The sequence below is a fragment of the Elephantulus edwardii genome, unplaced genomic scaffold (assembly GCF_000299155.1).
Source record: "Elephantulus edwardii isolate Elephantulus edwardi_28Jun2011 unplaced genomic scaffold, EleEdw1.0 scaffold00195, whole genome shotgun sequence".
NCBI lineage: Eukaryota > Metazoa > Chordata > Mammalia > Macroscelidea > Macroscelididae > Elephantulus > Elephantulus edwardii.
Window position 1 is genome coordinate 219960 of NW_006399945.1, and position 22350 is coordinate 242309.

General features: G+C 44.7%; 1 protein-coding gene across 1 annotated transcript in view; it reads right to left on the minus strand.

The window, feature by feature from the left end:
* Positions 1 to 8808: 8808 nt before the first annotated feature.
* Positions 8809 to 22350, minus strand: part of CSGALNACT1 (chondroitin sulfate N-acetylgalactosaminyltransferase 1) — a 147524-nt gene continuing 133982 nt past the window's right edge. The window contains exons 7-8 of the mRNA XM_006896973.1: positions 11312 to 11393; positions 8809 to 9205 (exon numbers count right to left, since the gene is read on the minus strand). Of these exons, the coding sequence (XP_006897035.1) occupies positions 8916 to 9205; positions 11312 to 11393 (372 nt within the window). The 3' untranslated portion in view covers positions 8809 to 8915. The remainder of the gene's footprint in view (positions 9206 to 11311; positions 11394 to 22350) is intronic.

Here is a 22350-nt window from a genome sequence, read left to right on the forward strand (position 1 = left end):
TGGGGGTCTGAGGAGTAAGAGACAATGTCATGGGTATAGTACAGAAAAATCTCTGCACAATAGTGATTCTTCCCAGTGAAGCAAGGGTCTCATAAAGACAGGACCCTGGCACTCCATGCTTGCCCTTCATTGACTCAGTTTCCATGGGCGATGCATCCTAATGAACCATTTTTTAGAGTTTCTGGGATGCACTTGAAGGAGGAAGGGGAACCCTTTAAAGAATAAGATATAATGATGAATTCACAATGAAAGCATAGCTTCAATTGCAAAGAAATGCTCTTAGCTTGGATTTGAAAGACAAAAAGGTCTGATTTTGACAATTCTCAAGCTTATCTTTACCTACCTAAAAGTGGTTATTGACAGACCAATGTGGGTCCTTTGGCTTCCTCATCACAAATCCCCAGTTCCGTGCCTCCTTTTTAACCAGAAGGCTTGTTACAAAGTTCCGCTCTCTTTGGGTTTCACCCCATCTCTCTTCAGGACAAGCAGACAGTGTCCATGCCGGTCAGGTGCCCGGAGATGGCAACTCCCTGCTGCCCTTGTCAGTCCAAATCGAAAGGAGCTCTTTTACGGAGTCTTGAGTCAAAATTCCGGTAAATTTCCACAGTACTTAACACAACCAAACAAGACATTGAGCCCCTCACTTCCTGGGGGCTTCTCGGAGGTGTGACCAGAGCCAGAGGCAGCTGCCCAGGTAGCCCGGCCACTCCTCCTCCCACGGCCTCTTAAACTGTGTGCTCCTGAGTGACTCTGGTCAAAGGCAGTAAAACTAGGAGAACAAGTTAAATAAATATTTTCTTCTCACTTTGGATTTGAGGGTTTATTTGTATGGGGGTTTTGTTTTTTTAAAAATAGAGTCCTCTTTCTAGCAGGCCAGATGGTGTTTACTGTGCATTTTTAAACGCCGAAGATGGTGGTGTGGTGGTGGGTTGATGGTGGGGCAGAAGCTATGGGAGGATTATGACTGAGGTATCTGATTTCCAGTGAAAGCAGAGCCAGGCTGTTTCCACGGGGGCTGGACAGGCACAGGATGCTGACGTGCCTTGGCCCTCCCTGAGTCTCCAGGGTGTCTGTAAGGCACAAGCCCTAGCCATCCCCGACTTCCGTCCTGCCCTTCCATGTCTCTACACTGCCACCCTTAGAGTCAGTCCACAATCTTGTGAGCTTTTCACACAGGCCACCAGAGCAAAGGGGACACTAGGCTGCCTGCTCTGGAGGTTGTGTTCAAAGAACTATTGTGTGAAGCAGTTTTGAAAGGCACGTCTGCTCACAGGAGATACCTACTCTTTGGGTTGGAAAAACTGGCACCAAAATCCCCAGTGAGCATAGCCCACAGTTTTTGTCTATGATGCCAAAGTACTGAGCCCTTTGAGGCAAACCAGCTTTGAAATAAAATGTAAAGCTAATCAGAATATGGATCACTTGTAGTTGCCAGTTATTTGATGTGGGCTGGGAGCAGAAAACATCTTCCCTTCTGAGGAACTGCCCCAGGTCATTACCTCTAATCAGCAATCCTCAGAAACAATGTCGAATCTTTTTTAAAAAGCAAGTATTCCCACCTGTTCTCACCTCCTCCTCAAGGCAGTCTTTAAATATGACACTTCAGAATCTTGCTGTGAGGCCTTCAATCCCAAATGGAGCCCAAATGCCACCGGTGATCCACACAGCTGCTGCAGGAGGCTGCAGGTGGCCCAGTTTTTGCTACTTAAGCATTTCTGTGTTAACAAGCTTTCATTTCTAGCCAGGGGAGTTCTCAAGAGGGACTGGGGAGCATAAACACAGCAGGAAAATGCTGCCACAAAGAGGACCCTGACCCAGAATTTTCCATTTTCCCAGAAGCCCCAACCACTTCTGGAGCACAGAGCAGGGATGAAGTCAAAGCCCGAGCCATAGAGCTGCACATTCTTGCTTTACTTCAGGGCAAGTTCCTTGGCATTTCTGAACCTCGGTTTTCCTTACTAGAAAAGGGAAGTAGTGGTATTACCCAGAGAGTCTCTCGATGGACAACTGCTTAGCATGCTAGGCTGCAAAGGGAAATATAGATGTTTCATGGACACTCAAAAAGACGTAGAAAGAGAGACATGGTGATCTCCTTTTGCAAAGTCAAAGTCAGTTGCTGAAAACACTGTGCAGCTGGTCCTGTGCTGAAATGCATGGGTGACCAAAAGTCAGGGCAACTAGTCTTTTTTTCTTGAAGTTACCGAGTTTGTAGATAGATGATAGATAGATAGATAGATAGATAGATAGATAGATAGATAGATAGATGATAGATAGATAGATATTTAACTTTTTCTTCTATTTGAGTGAAAGTCAAGAGATAGATTGGTATTCCACTCAACCATTCATCCACACGTTGTTGAATGACACTGATAACAATTCTCACTTTTTTTACAAATCTTCCCATTCCAACCCTGCATTTTTTTGCTTCCTTTCATCTTTCAATCTTCCTTCCTGCCTTCTGAGCTTTACCTTTGGTCACATTCTGTCCTAATGATCTTGTTTGGCTGATTGTTGCTTTCCTGATGTTATTGTTCTTCTCATGAGCATGCCTGTGGTTTGGCTGAAAGTTGTGACACTAGAGTAAATTCATTTCCAAGGGTGGCTGAGAGTTATAGTCTTGAGCGTTTCATGAATCTCTACTAGCCCAGTAAGCTTGACCATTTTTCATTAGTAGTTGTGCTCCACATTCCCCCCTTTTCCAGGCCCCTCTCCTGTGATCCCTTTCAGAATGGGCAGCCCTCTATCAGTGGGGCACCATCTAGTTCTGGTGTCAAGGTCATGGAAGTCGAGGTTCGAGTCTTCTGGACAAATCTGTTTCCAAGGGTTTTATGATTTTCTTTGTTCATTGCTCCAGACAGGGAGAGACTGGTAGTGGCACCAAAGATGGCTGCTTTTAATGCTCCAGCTGCTACTCAAAGGAGAGTAGAGAACGCTGTCGCTGTCGTTGTGGGCTATGCTAAGCTCACTGACCTTGATGTCCTTAGACACATGATCCTGAAGCCCCATTAACAGCAACTCGTTTCCTCAGGTGTTTGGTTATTATTATATGAAACTTATATGACTTTACCTCCTATTGGCTCTAAAACTATATGGATTTATTTTCAGCACATACAAATACAGAGAAATATGGTATGGTCCCTTTCATTTGCTTGTATCTGTTTGTCTTACCTATTTTTCTGTGTATCCATTTATAGGTTAATGTTTGTTATAATAATGCCAAATTGGTGATAATGCAGAATATTTGCAGTATCTTTGTTGTTTCTAACTCCTATGAAGCCCCATGCTGTCCCCTTCTTTAATGATATTATGCCAACCACTCCTTACTTTTATCAACTTTCTCTTCACCCAACTTGATATTTATCTATTAACTAATTATTGATTTTCCTTCTCCTCCCTCTCCCACTCCCGGTAGTCTTCGAAGAATGTTTCTTTCTGGATGTAAGCTGCTTTAGGAAGTTTGTGTTTTATACACTAGATGACCGATCTGCTCCCCACTTCAAAGCTCCCAGTCTACTAGGGGCTCATGAACTCTAGTCTGAATATGCATTTAAGGCAGAAATTATCCATTGCATTTTACACTTCTAGTAACCTTTTCCCTCCAAATGGACTGAGATTGTTTTCAGAATGATAGAAATAGAGGACAACATTGTCCTTGCTGGCTTCATAATCTCTAATATGTGGCCAATAATGACTCTCTGATCATATGTGCAAAGTGCTGGTATATATGGGAAGCATAACACACCCTGACAGATAAGCAGTCATAACTCAGGAATTGTGTACTGGCTAAGGGTAAGTGCACATGAATACTTGCTATGTCTTTGATATGTCCAAAGGACTCATAACATAGATGCTTGTGCCTTCACCCCCTGAACAAAGATACACTGATGCTGGGTGACTGACTAAGTATCAAATGAAAGTACTGAGATTCGAACTCCCATTGGTGTACTGTTACATTTTAACTTGCTAACTGAAAGGTTATAGTTTGAATTCACCAATCACCCAATAGGAGAAAGACAGGCAGTTTCTTCCCATAAAGATCTGTTATTGTGGTGTGCCAGCAAGTGAAAAGCTGACCCTCCAGTGGGCTTTCAAAGGCGGTACATTACATGGGACACAACAGCCCCTCACTCTCCTGCAGGGCAGCTGGTGGATTCGAATTCCAATGGAGGTTGCCATGAGTTGGAACCAACTTGAGGAAAGTGGAGTCTTGACTTGAACTAGAGAAACCATGACATTGACCAGCAGACTACTCTGAATTTTTTTAACTATAAAATCAGCAAACATGACAAGATCTTTCTTAAAACAAATATTAAATTTGGGTTCTAGGTTGCTACTTTCTAATAATTTAGGTTTATTTATCTACTTGGATCAGGTAGCCTTTTAAAAATAGATCTGTATTTAACTCTTGAAAACTCCTAAGCCTGATTATGAGGCCTGATGCTCTCCTAGCACTGACTTGTGTTAGAAGTTGCCCATATTTTGTCAATACAAACACCAAGACCCACTATGTGATTCTGACTCACAGTGACCATACAGGACAGGGCTTCTGAGGATTTAGATCGTCATGGAAGCTGACTGTGACGTCTTTCCCCTACAGAGTGTTGCTGATTTGTCTTTGAGTCAAGCATGACTCATGGTGACCCTAGGAACAAAAGGCCTGAAGCTCCTTTACAACTATTGACATTTATCAAAGTTCATAGCTTCCAGAGGCATGTTGTTTAGGAAGTGGATGCCGCTCCTGCTAGGGGATTCAAACTCCCAAACTTGTGGTCCATGGCCGAGTGCTTTAGCCACTTAGGCCCATTTATTGAGAATAAGGTCATAAAACAACATTAGAGGAAAACCTGAGCACAAGGTCAAGTTACGTGACATGAACACAGTGCTGCGCTGCTAAATGTTTAACAGTGGCTCTCTGAGCAGGGGGAAGCCTAGTTTGTAGCAGTTTCTAGCTTTCTGTTTTTAATTTCCATGTTGTAAATACTGTCACTGTGGTTGGTGTCATACTACCAATCTACTGTCCCTGGCCAGTAAGGAACTAAGGCAAGATGCTCTCTCGTGAGCCTGCCCCAGCACACCACTGCATCAAGACCCTAAGTTTTACACTAGAAGCCCCAGGTCCAGCGGATGCCTGGGCTGGTCACGAGGCAATACATGTAGAGTATGACCAGACAGAGTACTTGGGAGTTGGAAGGGGCTTTAGACAAAGCCAACATGCAGAGATGTTTTGGCAGGAATTACTCTCATTTGCTGGTTTAAATTCCGGACACCTATTTAAAATGTTTCTGCAGGACCGTGTGAGCCTTTCTTTTGTGTATTATCTCTAACTCGAGGTGGGACGGATATCCTCTGGCTGCATAGCTCCTTTCCGGGGAAGACATGGCTACCCCTTCATCAAACCATTTTACCTACGCCTTAAAAGAATAGAAATATGTACCGTTTCCTCAGCATTTAAAAGCTCATTCTTGACCACTATGCCAGGCATCTGCAGCTTGCAGTTTAAACCAGCAGATGCTCAGCCCACTGAATACAGCCTCTGAAGACACCAATGCGGGGACACCTGCTGTCATCACGTCCGCCCCGACGCACGCCGACCCACTGCAGGACAGAAGGGAATCTTGCCTGGTCCCAACCCAGCCCATAGTCAGTTGTGGAGCTGACAATGTTTTCATTAACTGATTTTTAGAATTTGATCAAGAGGCCTGTCTTCCTCGTCCCCCTTCCTCTGGAAGCTCTGCTAAGCTCTGTTGAGCATCCTAACACACAAGTCTCCACTGATAGGGAGCTGGGCTTGTGTATGAGCTGCCCTGGCTGGGTCTCCCACAGGGAAAGTGAGAATTCTACCACTGAGCCATCACTGGCCCTCATAGGACACTTATACCTGCCTAATTCTACGGTCAGGACATCTGATCAATCCTGATGTTGTTGCTGGCAATGTATCCTCCAGGGAATGGGAGAACGCAGGGTGGGGACAGGTCAGACGTGGGCCCTGAGACTCCACTGTCATCCTCAGATGCAAACATGTTAAACAGAAAAGCAGAGGAGACCTTAGAAGTCAGTCTCAATTTCTTCTAGTGACAAAGGCCAAGTAAAACAGATAAATGGCTTTCACTGTTCTCATGTCCTTCCAGATCTGTGCTTCCTAATCAGGGTTGCTTTTGGCTCCTAGGAGATACCTGGCAATGATCGCAGGCATTCCACCAGTCATGGCTGGGTGAGAGATGTTCTAGATTGTGTCTCCCTACATAATGTGTCAACTTGGCAGGCATGAGTCTCAGCATTACGCTTAATTTTGGGATGTGATGTAATTATCATGTGTCTTGTAAATCTTAACCTCCAGGATATTCACAGAAAGATCTGGTGGAAAGGAATTGTGCTGCCAATCAGAAGGCATGTTGTTCAAATCCACCAGCTGCTCCATAGGAGAAAGATGGACAATCTCCTCCTGTGTGATTTAACTGCTTCTGAAAACTGGCCGGAGGGTCAGCTATGAGTCAGTGGTATACAACTTGATGGTACACAGTAACGGTAACATGATAGTAATGGCAGGATTAGCATCAGTAATGTTAATGCAGCTCTGGTGCTTTGTGGCCTAGTAGTAAGAAGTTGTGCTGTAATCCCAAAGGTACACGGTTCGAATCTACCACACTCTACAAGAGATGGATGGGCAATCTCCAACTGTGTGATTTACTGTGTCTGAAAACCCACTGGAGGGTCAGCAATGGGTCAGATCTGGCTTGAAGGCAGGCAGTAACAACAACGTTAACAAGGCAGGATACAATCTAGAGGACTGGACTGCATTTGAAATGAATCTCTCTCAGCATATAATTGAGATTAAACAACTGCACAGGGATCAGAGGGACCTACTGCAGTAAGACAAGGACCAGGAGGGAAGTTTGTCCTGGGAAACCTGTGCCGGGAAATTGCCCCAGAACCAGGAGATACACACATAACAGACCTTCCCCTGGAGCTGGCAGTCTCAGTTTGGACATCTATGCTCTTAAACTGTGAGAAATGTTATGTTTATGAAAGCCATCTGCTTGAGGCATTTCTGTTCTGTCAGCGCTAGACAACTGAGACACAAAGTTAACGGCATCCAGTGGGTAGAGACCATGTAGTAAACGCCTCCGCAGTACACAGGACAGCTCCCACAACAAGGATTATCCAGCCCTGTCTGTCAGTGGTGTTGAGGCTGAGACATCCTGGTCTATGCTTAAACCACTGATTTCCAAAAACTAAAGACATAGCATTCTTACTCCAAGGTCCCAATACATAGTTTATTCGCAATCCAATGCCACCTTCCATTTGTGTCCTGTGTTTTAATTAAACTTTATGAACTACCAGTACAAATCAATACAATGCATTTTTTAACACGCCAGCAGCTGGAATGCTCTTGAAGCTCTTAAATAATGAGTTCGCTGTGGGCAAACAGAAGGCGAGGAATCAGAGCAATAATGAGCTCATGCGTCTCGTGCTGGCTAATAAATAATTTTCACATGAATGTAGAAATCACGCAATGTTAACTGTATTTATTTTTAAAAAATAATTGTTTGAGACCATAATAAAATGCCACTTTCAGAAGCATCGTGGTGATGGAGTAGAACTGCTTAATTTAAAAGGTACTTAAATTCGTTCCCCTTCGTTTGGGGTGGGTGAACATGAAGCAAAATTTTCCATTCCACAAGCATCTGGCAGATGAATTGATCTTTCACCAAAAATATAATTTCTTTTTTACTGCACTTCTTCTCATTGAAGCCAGAAGCCTGGAAAAGCACCCTGCTTTGAAAAGATTGTTTGGTTCACACAGTATCCTTTGGTTTATTTGCACAGGTAAGAAAGTGGTCCCCAGCTTTCCTGAGGAGAAAATATGTTTTCAGACTTAAATATATCAAGATATCAGCAGTCTGAATGTGTGTGGGGTTTCTTATATTTTTCAAAAAAATGCCTCCAGTGTTCAGTTGCTCCTCTTCAGAAATATTCTTCAGATACAGTATCCCTGTGTCTTCTCCACCCAGCCACCCCGAACCATGCCTTCTGGTTGGCAGAACGCTCTGCAGCTGCATGGCTGCAGGAGGCAGCATCTGCCACGTCCTCGGGTAGGGGCGTCATGAGATGATGCTCTGAACTCAGAGTTCTCATAATGCATCTACAAGCAACTCCTTTCAAAACACAAAAATGATGAGTAACTTGTGCTTGCTTAGTAAGGCCTGCAAATCAGTATTTAAATAAGCATCATATAGCTCTCAAGCAAAAAAAAGAAAAGTGCATTTTTAAGCCAAATAAAAAATTAAAGGTGGTGGCTACAAGTGTAACGGGGCGGTGGGGGTGGGTGGGGGAGATAAACAGGTTATTTTTGGTTAATCTTGAGAGGAATGGACACCATACTTACTTTTCTCTTTTTTTGGACCATTTGCTTTTGCTCATTAGACTCACAAGGCGTGCAGTGAACACATCTCCACACTTCACAAGGCCATCTCTGCTGCCTTTCTAGAAACTACTGATACATTCGTTCATATGGGGGGCAATGTGCTTTCCTTTCATTCTAATTAACTTATTACAAAGCTGGTCTTAATTCACGAACATTTCAATGAGCAAAGAGCACAACAGATCTCTTTTTGCTGTGAACACCCAAACAACACTCAGCACCTCCACTGTCAGGCTCACACTCCCACAATTGCTCTGCCTTTGTTGAGAAGTTGTCTGAGGTGTATTTGGGCTACTTTTGCAGGCAAAGTGGGAGGTTTTCCTTTGTGCTACACACATATCACCAAATGGCATCACTTTTCTCGTCTCTTTCATTAATTTGTTAATTTCTTTTGCCACCCTTTATAGAAAGTCTTTTTCTCATTGTAGTCAGTCTTTTGAGAACTGCAAAAAGAAATATAGAAAGATGTCTCCCACACCCCACCCCTGGGAGTTCATGTCTTTTTGCTACTTGTCTTCTGTTTCTGCTTGCGGAGGTGGGCCTCGATCTCGTGCCTGAACACCAGCATGCCCAGCTGGCCATGCGAGGCCTCGTTCATGGCCTTGGACTGCATGCACATCTTGTACTGCTCTGGGGTCAGTTCATCCACGCAGCGCTTCTCGTGCCAGAGGTGGAAGAGGCCCCGCACAGGCGTGCGCACCACGATGAGGTTGCTGTGGAGGTACTTGCGGTAAAGGTGCACATCCTCTCCTCCCCAGCCTTTGATGTCCAAGTCAAAGCCACCTGTCAGGAGAAGGCGCATGGGTGAATAAGGTGGCCCATACATTTCCTCATCTACACTTGTCTCTCTGATCTGCACAGAGATCCTGAGCGGCACAATCAGCCTACTAACAGAAAAGGTGACAGCTGAAAAATACCAAGAAGTGCCTCAGAAGAAAGGTCTGGCAATCTACTTCCAAAAAGGTACAGCCTTGGAAACCTTATAGAGCACAGCTCTAATCTGACACACATGAGGTCATCATGAGCTGGAGTTAGCTTGATGGTGACTGATAGGTTTCTTTGAGCTGCAGAAGCACAGTGTTTTGCATGGAGATGCAATGTGTTTCGCCCAAGACCTCCGTGGCTAAATGTAAGCACTTTACTGTTAACCGAAAGGCACCTAGTTTACAACCACCAGCTGCTCCACAGGACAATGATGGGCAGTTTCCTCCCATTGACTTACAGGCTCTGAAAACCCCCCGGAGAGTCAGCTATGACTTGGTTCTGACCCCACAGCACATAATGACAACAACAATGTGTTTCCCAAAGCCTGGAAGTACCATTTCTGGTTAGAGGCCTTGGGGTTTCCCACCAGCCAGCCCTCATAACACACAGCAGCAAGTTCTTTCTATTAAAAGGCTACAAACAGTAGTCCAAGCATTTTTCTGTTTAAACAGCTATAAGTAATGATAATTAATAGCCCTAGACTCAGATTAGGAGCTGCAGCAGCTTTCCAAATTTTCAATTTGAGACTCCTAGAGAAAATTCTTGTGTTTCCATTTGTGCTCACCTCTTGCCATTGCAAATAGGCAAAACCAGGGGCTTGCACTCTGAAAGAGTGAAGGAGGATGCCAACATGTAAACAACTGCTTGCCACAAACACTCTTCCTTTTAGAGATTATAAAAAAAACCTCAACCAGCAATGACAAAAATCCCCACAGATTCAATTCTAACCCATGTTGATCGAAATTATGCTGTAGAAAAAACAAACACCAAACACAACCCACTCTCCACAGTGTTTTCCAGGCCATGAGCTTCCACAAATAGGGTGCCAGGCTTTTCAGTTAGTAGTCCAGTCCCCAACTCTTCAAACCACTAAGGAAAGTGGTCCTGAAAAGCTGTGCGCCCCCCACCAGCAGGGCAGTCAGCCGTCTGAGAGAGGACTGGCCAAGTCCTTAGAGGGCGGGAAGGATTTGCGCTCAACTACTAACCTGCAGGTTGGCAGTGTGAACCCATCTACCAGGAGTGCAGAAGAAAGGGCTGGTGATCCAGAGAGGCTGTATTTGCAGCACATGGGCGTGCCATGCATGGGAATGGACTCAGGGTAATAGCTTTATTTTGGGCTTATAATCAATTCTCAAGTTCTACACCAAGAAGATCTTGTTTCATTTTATAATGAATTTCATGAAGTGAGTTAACAGCACCTACAGTTTCACCTCTGTAGACTCCGATGCCCATTTTCCCTTACTTAAAGCTCCCCAGGTCCCAACTACAGCCAAAGAAGCACTGGCGTCTGGTTGCCGCGGACCCTTCCTCACCAGAGTCTGACTCACAGGAGACAGGGATGTTCTCTCAACATATTTTCTCGGAATTCATTACAGAGCCTCACCAGGCCAAAGCTTCCCTGAGATTATTATCAAAACTAGAAAAAGGGCCTGTGTTGGTTTTATTGTTGGGTTTGTTTGGGTTTTTTTAAATGAATCACCTCCAACACCCTCCCCCAATTCCTCCAACACATACACACACACTGAAGGCTCAGGATTTTCTAGTTCAGAAAGTTCAGGAGTGAGAATCTAGTTGGAAGGAGGCACTGGAGAATTTAGTTTGAATTTAGTTTATGCTCAAACTTCCCTTTTACTTCAGATTTTTTTTTCTTCTTTCCAGATTGTGTATCATTCCAGGTGATGTCACAGTGCTGCTAACTGCTATCCAAATATTCTAGAGGGTGACTGAGACATGCTGGTGAAGGACATAGGGGTTAAAGAGACAATCCCAGAAACTCTCTTTTATCTCAGTTCCCAAATCCGACAGAGGGGGAATGGCACCACCTTTACCATCAGACCCAACGCGCTGACCAGTGGCCTCTGGGTGGCAGTAGAGATGCAGTTTCCTCAAGCTGCATTTTCTTACCTATATTGATGAAGTCTGATCTGTACTGACAAGTCATCCCAAATCCAAAGTCCCTCCAAAATCCGGTTTCCTTCTTTATGACCTGCAAGACATGCACTGTCACTCGGGAGAGAAAGATATGGTGATGCAGTACTGAATAACTACTATTCCCACACTAATAGGGGCCTCATTGCATGTGGAGCAGTCCTCTCACTGATAAACAGCCACACTCCGGTGTCTGTTCTTCTCCCTGCAGATGGCTTGACCACTGGTAGGCTTTTCTCCTCGGGCAGGTCCATAGAGCTCCTTTATGGAAATGTAGGGATTAAGCCAAATGCCCTAAAGGTCTCTCAAAGCTCTAACATCCACCACTGCAAGAGCCGAGCCTTGTGATCTTTGGCACCTCTGGCTGGAATGTTCCTTCAGTGTAGGCATGAAAACACACACATATACGCACAATCAAAAACAAACCGGGAGGGCAAGTTTTTGAGCTGCTCTATGGAAAAGCCACCTACGTGTCTGGCCCAACACCAGTGCCAGAGAGAGAATTCATGGCCTCAGCTCCTCACACAGGCAGGCAGGAAGCCAGCAAAGGGCTCAGGAAGTTGAGAAAAGGGATAGAGAACAACTTAGAATTCAGCTACTCTGGCACAGTCCACAAACAGGATTCCCTTGGGGAATAAAATGAAGTATCAGAGAACTTCAATGGGTTACTGGTTCTTCAACTCTGCTAACTCCTGCGTACTGAGGAAAAGGGCAAAGTCTCAAGAAAGACTCTGTTCATTCACCTCCACACTGTTTAAAAACCAAACGGCTCCCCAAAGCACACACCGAGGCCAGCCGAAGGCCAGCCAAGCAGTGGCTGGTTGTCTTTACAGAGAGAGGCAGCCTGGCTTTCCTGCAAAGAACCCTTGAATGTATTTGCTGAAGTAGCAGAACGTATTCGTTCTCAAATTTATAGATTTATTGGCCAGGGCTAATTTTGGGAATGGTTTTCAGATTTTCTCTGTTGGAAATGTTTGATACTTTATGTCATTTATTTAACTTTCATTTATGTGATTCAGCTTTTCCATGTGACGCTTTCAATGGTTTTAAGGTCATAAAAGTTACTTTCATGAGTCATTTTTTCAGTTAACATAGGTACAAAAGTCCCCTGTCTTGGGGGAAAAGGGGTGGGAGGGCTGCAACAGGTCCACTTTTGCTCGGATTTCTATATTTTCTGCTTGGGACATCCGGCTCTGTTTGCTACTAATCAGAAATAGTGTATGTGGTCAGAGGGTGTGGAGAGAAGCCCAGAATCTTGTCTCAACTTGACCACTGGCGGGCTTTTCTCCTCAGGCAGGTCCATAAAGCTCCTTTATGGAAATGTAGGGATTAAGCCAAATGCCCTAAAGGTCTCTCGAAGCTCTAACATCTGAATATTTATCATATCACTATTATTTCACCTTGCTAAAGGTTCAATTTATTTGTAAACCAGTAAAAAAATGTAAAACATGGAACCTGCTCTGTAGCCAGTTCTGACTTCTGGGGACCCCAGGTAAGCCAGGGTAGAACTGCTCCAAAGGCTCTTCTTAGCTGTTATCGTGTAGAAGAAGATTGTCAGGCCTTTCACTCTGCTATTGGGTGATTAAAATCATCAGCCTTTAGGCTAGTATTCAAACACTCACTTCCTACCAAGGTGTCTACTACAGAATAAATTGTTTGACAAATGGTCAGAAGAAGGGCTGGTGAATCGTAGAAGTTTTTTACTCCATAACTATTAAACAATCTTTCACTACAGTCTACAAGTACACAGAACTTTAACTACCCTTTAGCATGCAACAGGAAAACATACATCAAGAAAGATGCTGTTGGCTGAAGCTGTCCCTAGCAGATGTTCTCTAGTTTCACATCAGGACAAAAGAGCTGTTATAAAGTATGCTCCCCAATGTCAAAACAATTTCATTAGTATCAACTGGAAAGATTTTGCAAAGAAGAAAAGTCTGGGAAAATCTCCACTGAGCCACTTAAAAAAAATATATTTCTGTTCCATACACATCAGACCAGGTGTGTGGTTTCTGTTGCAATGAATGGCTAAATAACCCTTCTTCTAACCAGGAAACAGACAAGTCCTCTAAACTTCTGGATAAAACTGGAGTTCAAGAGAAGTGCCAATATCCAAACTTCAAATACTTGGCTGAGCTCTACATGGAATTTAAAAACGAAAGCTTCAAGCAGGAAAAGCAATCAGCCAGAACTTAAAGACAAGCAGGGGGGCAGGAGGTGGCCAGGCCTCAGTCCTGGTTTGAGCAGGTAGAGTACCTGGCCAGGGAGAGAGGAGTCCTTACCTGCACATTCAGCCTTTATAACACGGATTTGTGATGTGGAGTGAGCTGCATAAACACCTTTTAATAACAGTATTTAGTAAAGTTGGCAAGGCACAAAAAGCCACTATCTGAAGATATCACTGAAATCTAGCACTTAGTGGAACGCAATTTTGTTGTGTCCAAAGCATATAATTTTGGGGTAAAGGTGGAGTTCACACATTAGAGGCTGTGCTTAAGTCTCTGACTGGGCCTCCTGCCAGTGCAGCCCCAGGGAGAGTACACCGCCCACCAGCGCCCTCCAGTGTCCACTGGCTCACACTGCGGTCCTGTTCAAACCCCTGCCAAAAAAGGAAAAAACTGCTATGGCATCCACTCTGACTCACTGGGACTCCAAATGTATAAGAGAACTTTGCTCCATGGATTTTAAGCAGCTGATTTTCAAAAGAAAACTGACAGGTCCTTCTTAGTAAATGGATTCAAAGCATCAATTTTTCATCAGTAGCCAAGAACTTAACTGTTTGCCCCATCCAACCCAGAAAAGCTCATGGTGATCCACCATCGGAGGACCTGAGCCTAGACATCTTAATAGAAGGAGACGTCCTCGTATTTCTCCCCCAGAGCAGCTGGTGGATTCAAATTGCTAACCTTTCAGCTAGTAGCCACCACGGTGGCTTTCGAATGCAATGAAATAAAATCCAAGAGGAACATCTTCGCCCACAAAGGTCCTGTGGTGCTCTGGTCCCCATCTGTGCCACTCTACTAATATCCCACCACATCTCCCTCCTTCTCCCCCATTCACTGTGTTCCAGCTGCACTGCCCTTCTTCTTCCTCTTGAATGCGAGAGGCTCATGGATCTCTAAGTCATGGGACGTGAGGTCCTCCTTGACTGGGTCATGGTCCCTGCACACCACCTGGCTCTGCTCCAGTGCTCCTCAGAGCCAGGGTCAGCACTCCTTCCCTGACCATGGAACTCGTCACTGTTGCCCAGGTTTTTCCTTCTTAACATTTAATGTTAAGTACTACTGAGTCAACTCCAATTAATAGCAACCCAATGTGCACCACCATCCTGATCTTTGCAATCTACGTGAGGAACACATTATCCGGGAGGCTGGGCTCTATGAGGAGAAGTGTGGCATCAAGATTGGAGGAAGACTCATCAACAATCTGTGTTATGCAGATGACAAAACCTTGCTTGCTGAAACTGAGGAGGACCTGGTGCACTTGTTACAGAAGGTCAAGGACTGCAGCCTTCAAGATGGATTGAAGTTCAACAGCAAGAAAACAAAGATTCTAACCACTGGGCCAACTGGAAGAATCATGCATGATAGATGATAGATTGAGATTGTTCACAGCTTTGGTTTGCTTTGCTCTACATTCAACACTCTTGGTTCCAGCAACCAGGAAATTAAAAGACGAACTGCGTTGGGAAAGTCTGCTGATAGAGACCTCTCCAAAGTACTGAAGAGCAATGAAGTCAGTCTGGAGACTAAGGTGTGCCTGCCGAACAATGACTAGGGATGACAGAAGGAAAGTTTATGCCTTTGAGTTGTGGTGTTGGAGAAGAGTATTGAATATACCATAGACTGCTAGTAGAACAAACAGGTTAGTCCTGGAGAGGGTGAAGCCAGGCTTCTCCTTGGAGGCAAGGATTCTGAAGCCCCGTTTGACATACAATGAACATGTTACAAGGAGGGACTAGTCCTTGGAGAGGGACATCATGCTTCGGAGAGTGGAGGGACAGCGCACGAGAGGAAGACCCTCGATGAGATGGATTGATACAGTCACTGGGGTAATTGGGATAGGCGTGTCAGAGACAGTAAGATTGGTGCAGGATAGAGCAGGTTTCTGGGCTGTTGTACATAGAATTGCTATGATTTGCAAGTGACTCAACGGCACATAACAACAACAACAATGTGCACCAAATTGAAACTTTGCCCAATTCTGCACCATCTTCACCACCTCCAACAGGCTTACATCCATTGTTGATGTCACTATCTACGTCGGTTCATCTTGGTGAGGTTCTATCTTTCACTGACTCTCCTACCCCTTCCAAGGACTGGCCTCTCTTGACAACATGCGTAAAGCAGCATTCGTTCTTCTTGTTGTTAGGTGCCGCAGTGGCTCCTGGCGACCCTGTGAACCACACATCTGAACCTTGCCCTATCCTGTGCCTCCTTCCTCATCTCTGACGTGCTCAAGCTGCAGTCACTTTGTCAGTTCATCTTGCAGAAGATTTCCTCTTTCACTGACCTTCCACCCTTCCAAGCATGGTATCTTTTTCTAGACTGGCCCCTTCTGACAGCATCATCAATATATGTGAAACAAAGTTTCACCTCTTTGTACTTTCTCTAATATATATTTGTTTCTTCTCCTAGCAGTCCATGAGCTATTCAGTACTCTTCTCCAACACCACAGCTCAAAGACATCCATTCTTCTGTCATCCGTAGTCAATGCCCAATTTTCAGATGCATAGCAAGTACTTGAAAATACCACAGGTTTGATGAGGCGCACATTAGTCTTTGACTTGACATCATTGCTCTGTATTTTGGACAGGTCCCTGACAAAAGACTTTCTCAATGCAACAAGTCTTTTGATTCCTCAAGGGTGTTGATGGTGGGTCCAAGCAAGATGAAACTGTTGACAACTTCAGTCTTTACTCCATCTATCAAACTGCTACCTATGCGCCCGGAGGTGAGGATTTTTGTTTTCTTGGTATTGCAATGTAATCCATATTGGAAGGTTGTAGCCTTTCTTTGATCTTCTATGGCAAGTGTTTCAAGTCATCCTCACGTTCAGCAAGCAAGACAGTGTCACGAGCATAAAAGGTTTGCTGGTGAGTCTTCTTCTAATTTTGTTGCCCCATTTGTCTTCATAAAGCCCAGCCTCCCAATTGGTTCAGCAGCACACAGGTTGAACATGTATAGAGAAAGGGTACAGTATCAATGCACACTTTTCTTGATTTAAAACCATGCAATGGTCCCTTGTTCTGTTCATCTTCATTAGCTTCTTGGTCTAGGCATATGTTTTTCGTGAGCACAATTAACTGTTCCAAGATTCCTATTCTTCTCAATGTTAACCATAATTTGTTATGATCCACCCAGTCAAACTCTGCACAGTCAATAAAACACAAATAGACAGCCTTCTGGTATTATGTGATTTCTGCCAAGATCCGTCTGACATCAGCAATGGTATCTCTGGTGCCATGGCCTCTTTTAAATCTCATTTGCATTCCTGGCAGTCCCCTGCCGATGTGCCCTTCTAACTGTTTTGTGATAATCTTCAGCAAGATTTTATCTGCATGTGATCTTAGTGTTGGTGTTCGATAATTTCCACCTTCTGCTGTATCACCTTTTTTGGGGAATGGGAACAAATATGATCTCTTCCAGTCAGTTTGTCTGGTAGCTATATTCCAAATTTCTTGACACAGACTGGAGAGCACATCCAGGGCTGCATGTGTTTGATGGGACATATTGTTTGCATTTGGTACTCCAGTCCTCTTGTTTCTCTGTTCACTGACCATCTTCTCATAACTGACCATCTTCTCATCACTGGCTATCTTCTCATCGCTGACGTATATACGCTCTGGGAGGTGAGAACTTGGTCCAGTTTACTCCCGGACCAGATTCAAGTACCGGTTTCTCACCCACTGAAATCAATCTGACCCATAGTAGTAACGCAGCACAGAATAGAAACCATAGTGGTTTTGAGTCTGCAAATCTTCATGGGAACAAACTGCATTATTTTTCTTCTGAAGAGTGGCTAGGTGGGATTGAACCAGAGCCCTTCTAATTACCAGTCAAATGCTTTAACACAGTACCACTAGAGCTCCCAAATACCAGTTACAAGATATCAGTACACTCTATTTTATAGTGATTTCACCCATATCAGAGTAAAACAGCTCCACAGGGTTTTAGATGTCTGACCTTTTAAAACCAAGTCATCAAGTCTTTCCAAAGAACATCTTGGACATGAACTTCAGTTAGCAATCCCGAGCATTAAAGGTGTGCACCACACAGGGGGACTCCATAATGCTTACTACTCAGTGATGGCTCGGGGTGCAGTCCTAGGGCAGGGGAAGCACGAAGCCACCGGATACAGACATGTTCCAAGTCGAGGAAACTTGTTAGCTACCAGCTCAGTGAAGGCTCAGCCATGCCAGCAGTGAAAACTCAACATTCTCGGGCTCTGGACTAGGAGACACCAAACTGTGTTCACCTTCCTGAGTCCAACACGGAGGGTGAGACTTCTCAGAAAATCTTGCAGCAGCCTTAAGAAACCTCACTGTTCTGTTCAGACATCAAAGATACTCTGCTCAGGGTCTGCACCCAGGATGTTAGGTTACAAGGGAGGAGCCAGAACCCCTAACATGAAGATTACACTTTCACAGAAACACAGCTCCTGCCCTGGACGCCACTGAGAAGCTTCCAAAGGCCGTGGCCTCATTTCCCAAGCTGCCCCTCTGTGGCCCGGCATGCTCTCCACTCGTTCTCTCTCACCTTCCCTCTCCGTGCTGTGCGGGACACACAAAAGGGCAGTTGTCCGGCCTGCTCTCCCACAGGAAGTTTCCAAGTGCGCTGCTCTGAGGGCGATTCACGTGACGGGGTGATTATTTTCTAAGAGGGCCAAAACACAAAGCACAAGCCAGCATCTCTCCCCTAAGATGAGAGCGGGCACCGCCCCGCAGCTGCAGGGGGGCTGGGAAGGCAGTCAGCGCCTCTCAGGTTTAATGGTGCAGCCTTGGACACCTGCCCACCAAGCAATCTGGGCCCTGAAATAAAATAAATAGCAAGTGCTCCAACACTCCGGCCAAGCATTTTCTACACACCAGGGGGCGTCTCCCAAGAATGGACGCTGTGTTTGTTTGACCAGCCTCCCATTTAAGGTCCTTGAGCAGGGACTGCGACCAACACAGCTGCACAGGGGCTCTGGGCTAAGGCCCACATGCCTGGTTTAATGCTTTGCTCTTGACATTCTTAAACAGACCTAGAATTTTCTTTCTGCACGGGGCCTTGCCACTTTTGTAGCCAAGCCTGCTTGTAGGTTCCAGACAACTGAGCTGCAGGAAGTCTTCTTCGGCTGGCTTGAGTGCTCATCGGTCTGCCCAGTCCATCCTCATTAACGTGGCCCTGAGGGACTGGTGGTCACACTGCACAGATGGCAAAAGTTGCAAGGTCTCTCTTGCCAAGCTTCTTTTGTGCGGAGGAAGAATGATTTGCCTGAGGTCACATGGCCAGATAATGGCCAAGTACAGACCGACAGCAGAACTGCTGCGAGAGAGAGTTTCCATTTCTTGAGCAACAAGGTATTCCGCAGCCACAGTCTGCAAACGATCCAACTCTGAATGGACTCAAGACCATCACTCCCTACATTTGTACTAAGTAATGTTTTCTGATAAACTCTCTTTTGTCACATCTGCATAAAGACATTGCCTAGGGTATCTGGCTGAACAAGGATTCCTGCAGATCCTCTAACCTGTGGTCACCTTTTCTCTCTGTCTGTCCAGCTCAGTCACAGGATGTGGGATTTGAGGTCAAGTACCTGCCTTTTTAACAGTTGTGGGATTCTGAGCAAGGTACTTCTCTATCTGAGCCTTGAATGTCTTCCCTGGAAAGAGGATACTCACACCTCCTCACCTTCTGGAGTTCTAAGGGGCAGACACAAGCAGCTCCCCACTGTGAGAAGGCTCCATAAATGGCATCTGTCATTGTTAATTTTTTATACAAAAGGGACATTCGCTTGCTGAATAAATATTGTTGAGAAGCACGGTATGTACTATGCTCAGTTAGCAAAAGTGTAACCTGAAAAGCATGTCGGCGGTAAAATACTTCTTGAAGCAGGATAAAATGGGTCAGAAGAAGCACTAATATGCCACGTTCACACTCAACAGAGGAGGGAACTGACAGCAGATTTAAATGAAAGGAAAATAGCATGTGATTCTGGGCATTAAAATGTAAGGAGATAGCTGAGTGGTGGGACTTGAGCATAGGGGACTGAGCAGGTGTGCTCATCCAGCAGAAAGGGAGGCCTGAGTCCCAGCAAGCTTCTAGGAACAAAAGATCTGAACCCTGTTCTATCCAGTGCCATCCTTACACTTCCTGAAACACAAGAGCCCACTGCAGCAGTCACTGCGTTAATCCACCTAGTTGACCTAGGAGAGGTCTTCCTCTCCTTTGCTGACCCTCCACCCTTCCCAGCATCATGTCTCTTTTTAAGGAATAGCATCCCCTAGCAACATGGCCAAAGTATGTGAGGCGATGCCTCCTTATTCTTTCCTCCAAAGAGCATCTGGCTGCATCCTCTCCCAAGGCATATTTGTTTGTTTTCTTGGCCATCCATGTGATGTTCAGTGCTCTTCTTCAGCACCACAGCTCTAAAGTATCAATTCTTCTGCATCTTTATTCATTGTCCAGTTCTCAGATGCACAGCAAATAATCAGAAACCATGGCCTAAATCAGATGCACCTTAGCCCTTAAACTGACATCACTACTCCTCAAGTAATTTGGAGAGGTCCCTAATTGCATATTTTCCCAGTGCAATGTGTCTCCTCATTTTCTGACTGCTGGCACCAAGGGTACACTTGTGAATCCAAGCAAGATAAAGCTGTTGACAGCTTCAATCTCCTCTCCATCCATATGACGGTGCCAGTGGTCCAGTGGTAAGAATCTTTGTTTTCTTGATATACGGATGCAATCCAGACCGAAGACTGAATTTCTTGTTCTTCTGCAATAAGAGCTTCAAATCCTCTTCACTTTCAGCAAGGTTTTGTCATCTGCATAACACAGGTTATTGAGGAGTCTCCCTCCAATCCTGATGCGATCCTTCTTGGATAATTTGCTCAGCATACAGATTAAATAGCTATGGAGAGAGAATACAACCCTGACATGTTCCCTTCTCAATTTTAGCTTCCTTTATTGGCTGCTTACTATGAGCCAAGTGCTGGGTCACAGGCATTTTCTCTGTAAGCCTTCACACAGCAGGTGAGGTGCTTGTGAGACAGTCTGTGGAGGGCAACTAATCTCAGAAAGTATCAGGGTTTGCAATGGTGTGCTGGAGTTGGCAGGGCCTAAGCTGTAATTATACACATCTCATTCCTAGTCTGCCTTCATTGACGTTACATTTGTAGCTTCAAATAGGGTGGGAGTATTTGCACCATGGAAATTGGCAAGCACTACAAAATCAGACCTATTCCCAGCCCACTCCCCCTTTACAGAGTAGATTTAGTCCAACATTACCAGCACACCACTGGTTTTTTAATCATAAAAAATTGAGGGAGTGAAAGAAATCTGTGCTTCCATAAACATTCATCTTGCAGGAGGATGAAGGAAAGACATGAGTGTGTGGGAGGGAAAAGGTGTCTCCAGCTAGTGAGAAGGCATAGAGGCTCCTGAAATGGCTTAAGCAAGACTGGCAAAACTTCTGGGAAGTAGCACATTCAAAGTTAATATTTATTTAAACAAGAAGCATTCCTTGCTCAGAGAGTGGATTCCACATTCAAGTATCAGGAAGTTTTTAATTACAGGAAAAGAAATGAAGTATTACATTATTCTTTAATAAAGCACCACACAGTTTCATTTACTGCTTACTACTAATGGTTTGTATTCAGGGGTAAAGAAACAAGTGAAAACACAGAATCAAATAATAAAGTTTAAAAAGAAAGAAAAGAACAAATTTGCCTTCTTAAGCCTTAGTGTGCGGCAAAGTGTCATCAAATGGCGGCCAAAAACCATGAGAAGAGTAACCGGCACACTCCCTAACCAAACCGGGTGCCATGGAGCTGACTCCAAGTCATGGCAGTCCCATGGGAACCAGAGTAAAGTGTGCCAGTGGGTTTTCGATGGTTGGGGTTTTAAAATAATTCTCTCCAGGACATTCTTCCAAGGCATCTCTGAGTGTACTTGAGCTTCTAACCTTTCCATTCCCAGCTGAGCAAACTAACCAGTCAGACTACCCCGGGGCTCTTGACTTTCACTCACCAGGTCACATTGTAGAGCTGCTGCAAAAGGCTGTCTTTTGCTTGCATAAGTAAGTGACTTTCACTATAGCTGCATTTGAGTTCTGTGTTCCTCCTTAGCCTTTGATACCAACTTATTTCCAGAAATGACACTACCCCAGATTTATGAATAAATGTATGTATCATCTCTTTCAAAATAGAACTAAAGTACATCCTCAATAGAATGTCTTTTCCCATATTCCCACCTCCAATCACCTCTTGTTAGGCTATACCTTCTGGGGATCGATTTACATTCTATTAATGTCAGAAAGCTGGACAATGACTAGGGATGGTAGAAAGAAAATTGACGCCTTTGAATTGTGGTGCTGGAGAAGAGTGTTGAATATACCATGGATTACTAGGAGAACGAACAGGTTAAGCCTGGAGAGGGTGAAACCAGGCTGTTTCTTGGAGGCAAAGATTCTGAAGCTTCGCCTGGCCCTGGCATACTTTGGGCATACTGCAAGGAGCAACCAGTCCTTGGAGACAGATACCATGCATGAAAAGGAGGAGGGATAGTGCAACAGAGGAAGAGCCTTGATGACTGGGATAATGAGGGCAGATGTATCAGAGACAGTCAGGTTGGCACAGGATAGAGCAGGATTCAGGGCTATTGTACTATGAATCACAAGTGACTCAATGGCACATAGCAACAACAAGCTGGATAGTGCTTTTTGGAATTTTTGGTTACTACCATCATGTTTGGAAGGCCAATCCTTCTTCCTAGTCTGTCTCAATGTGAATGTTCAGATTTAGAGAAGTA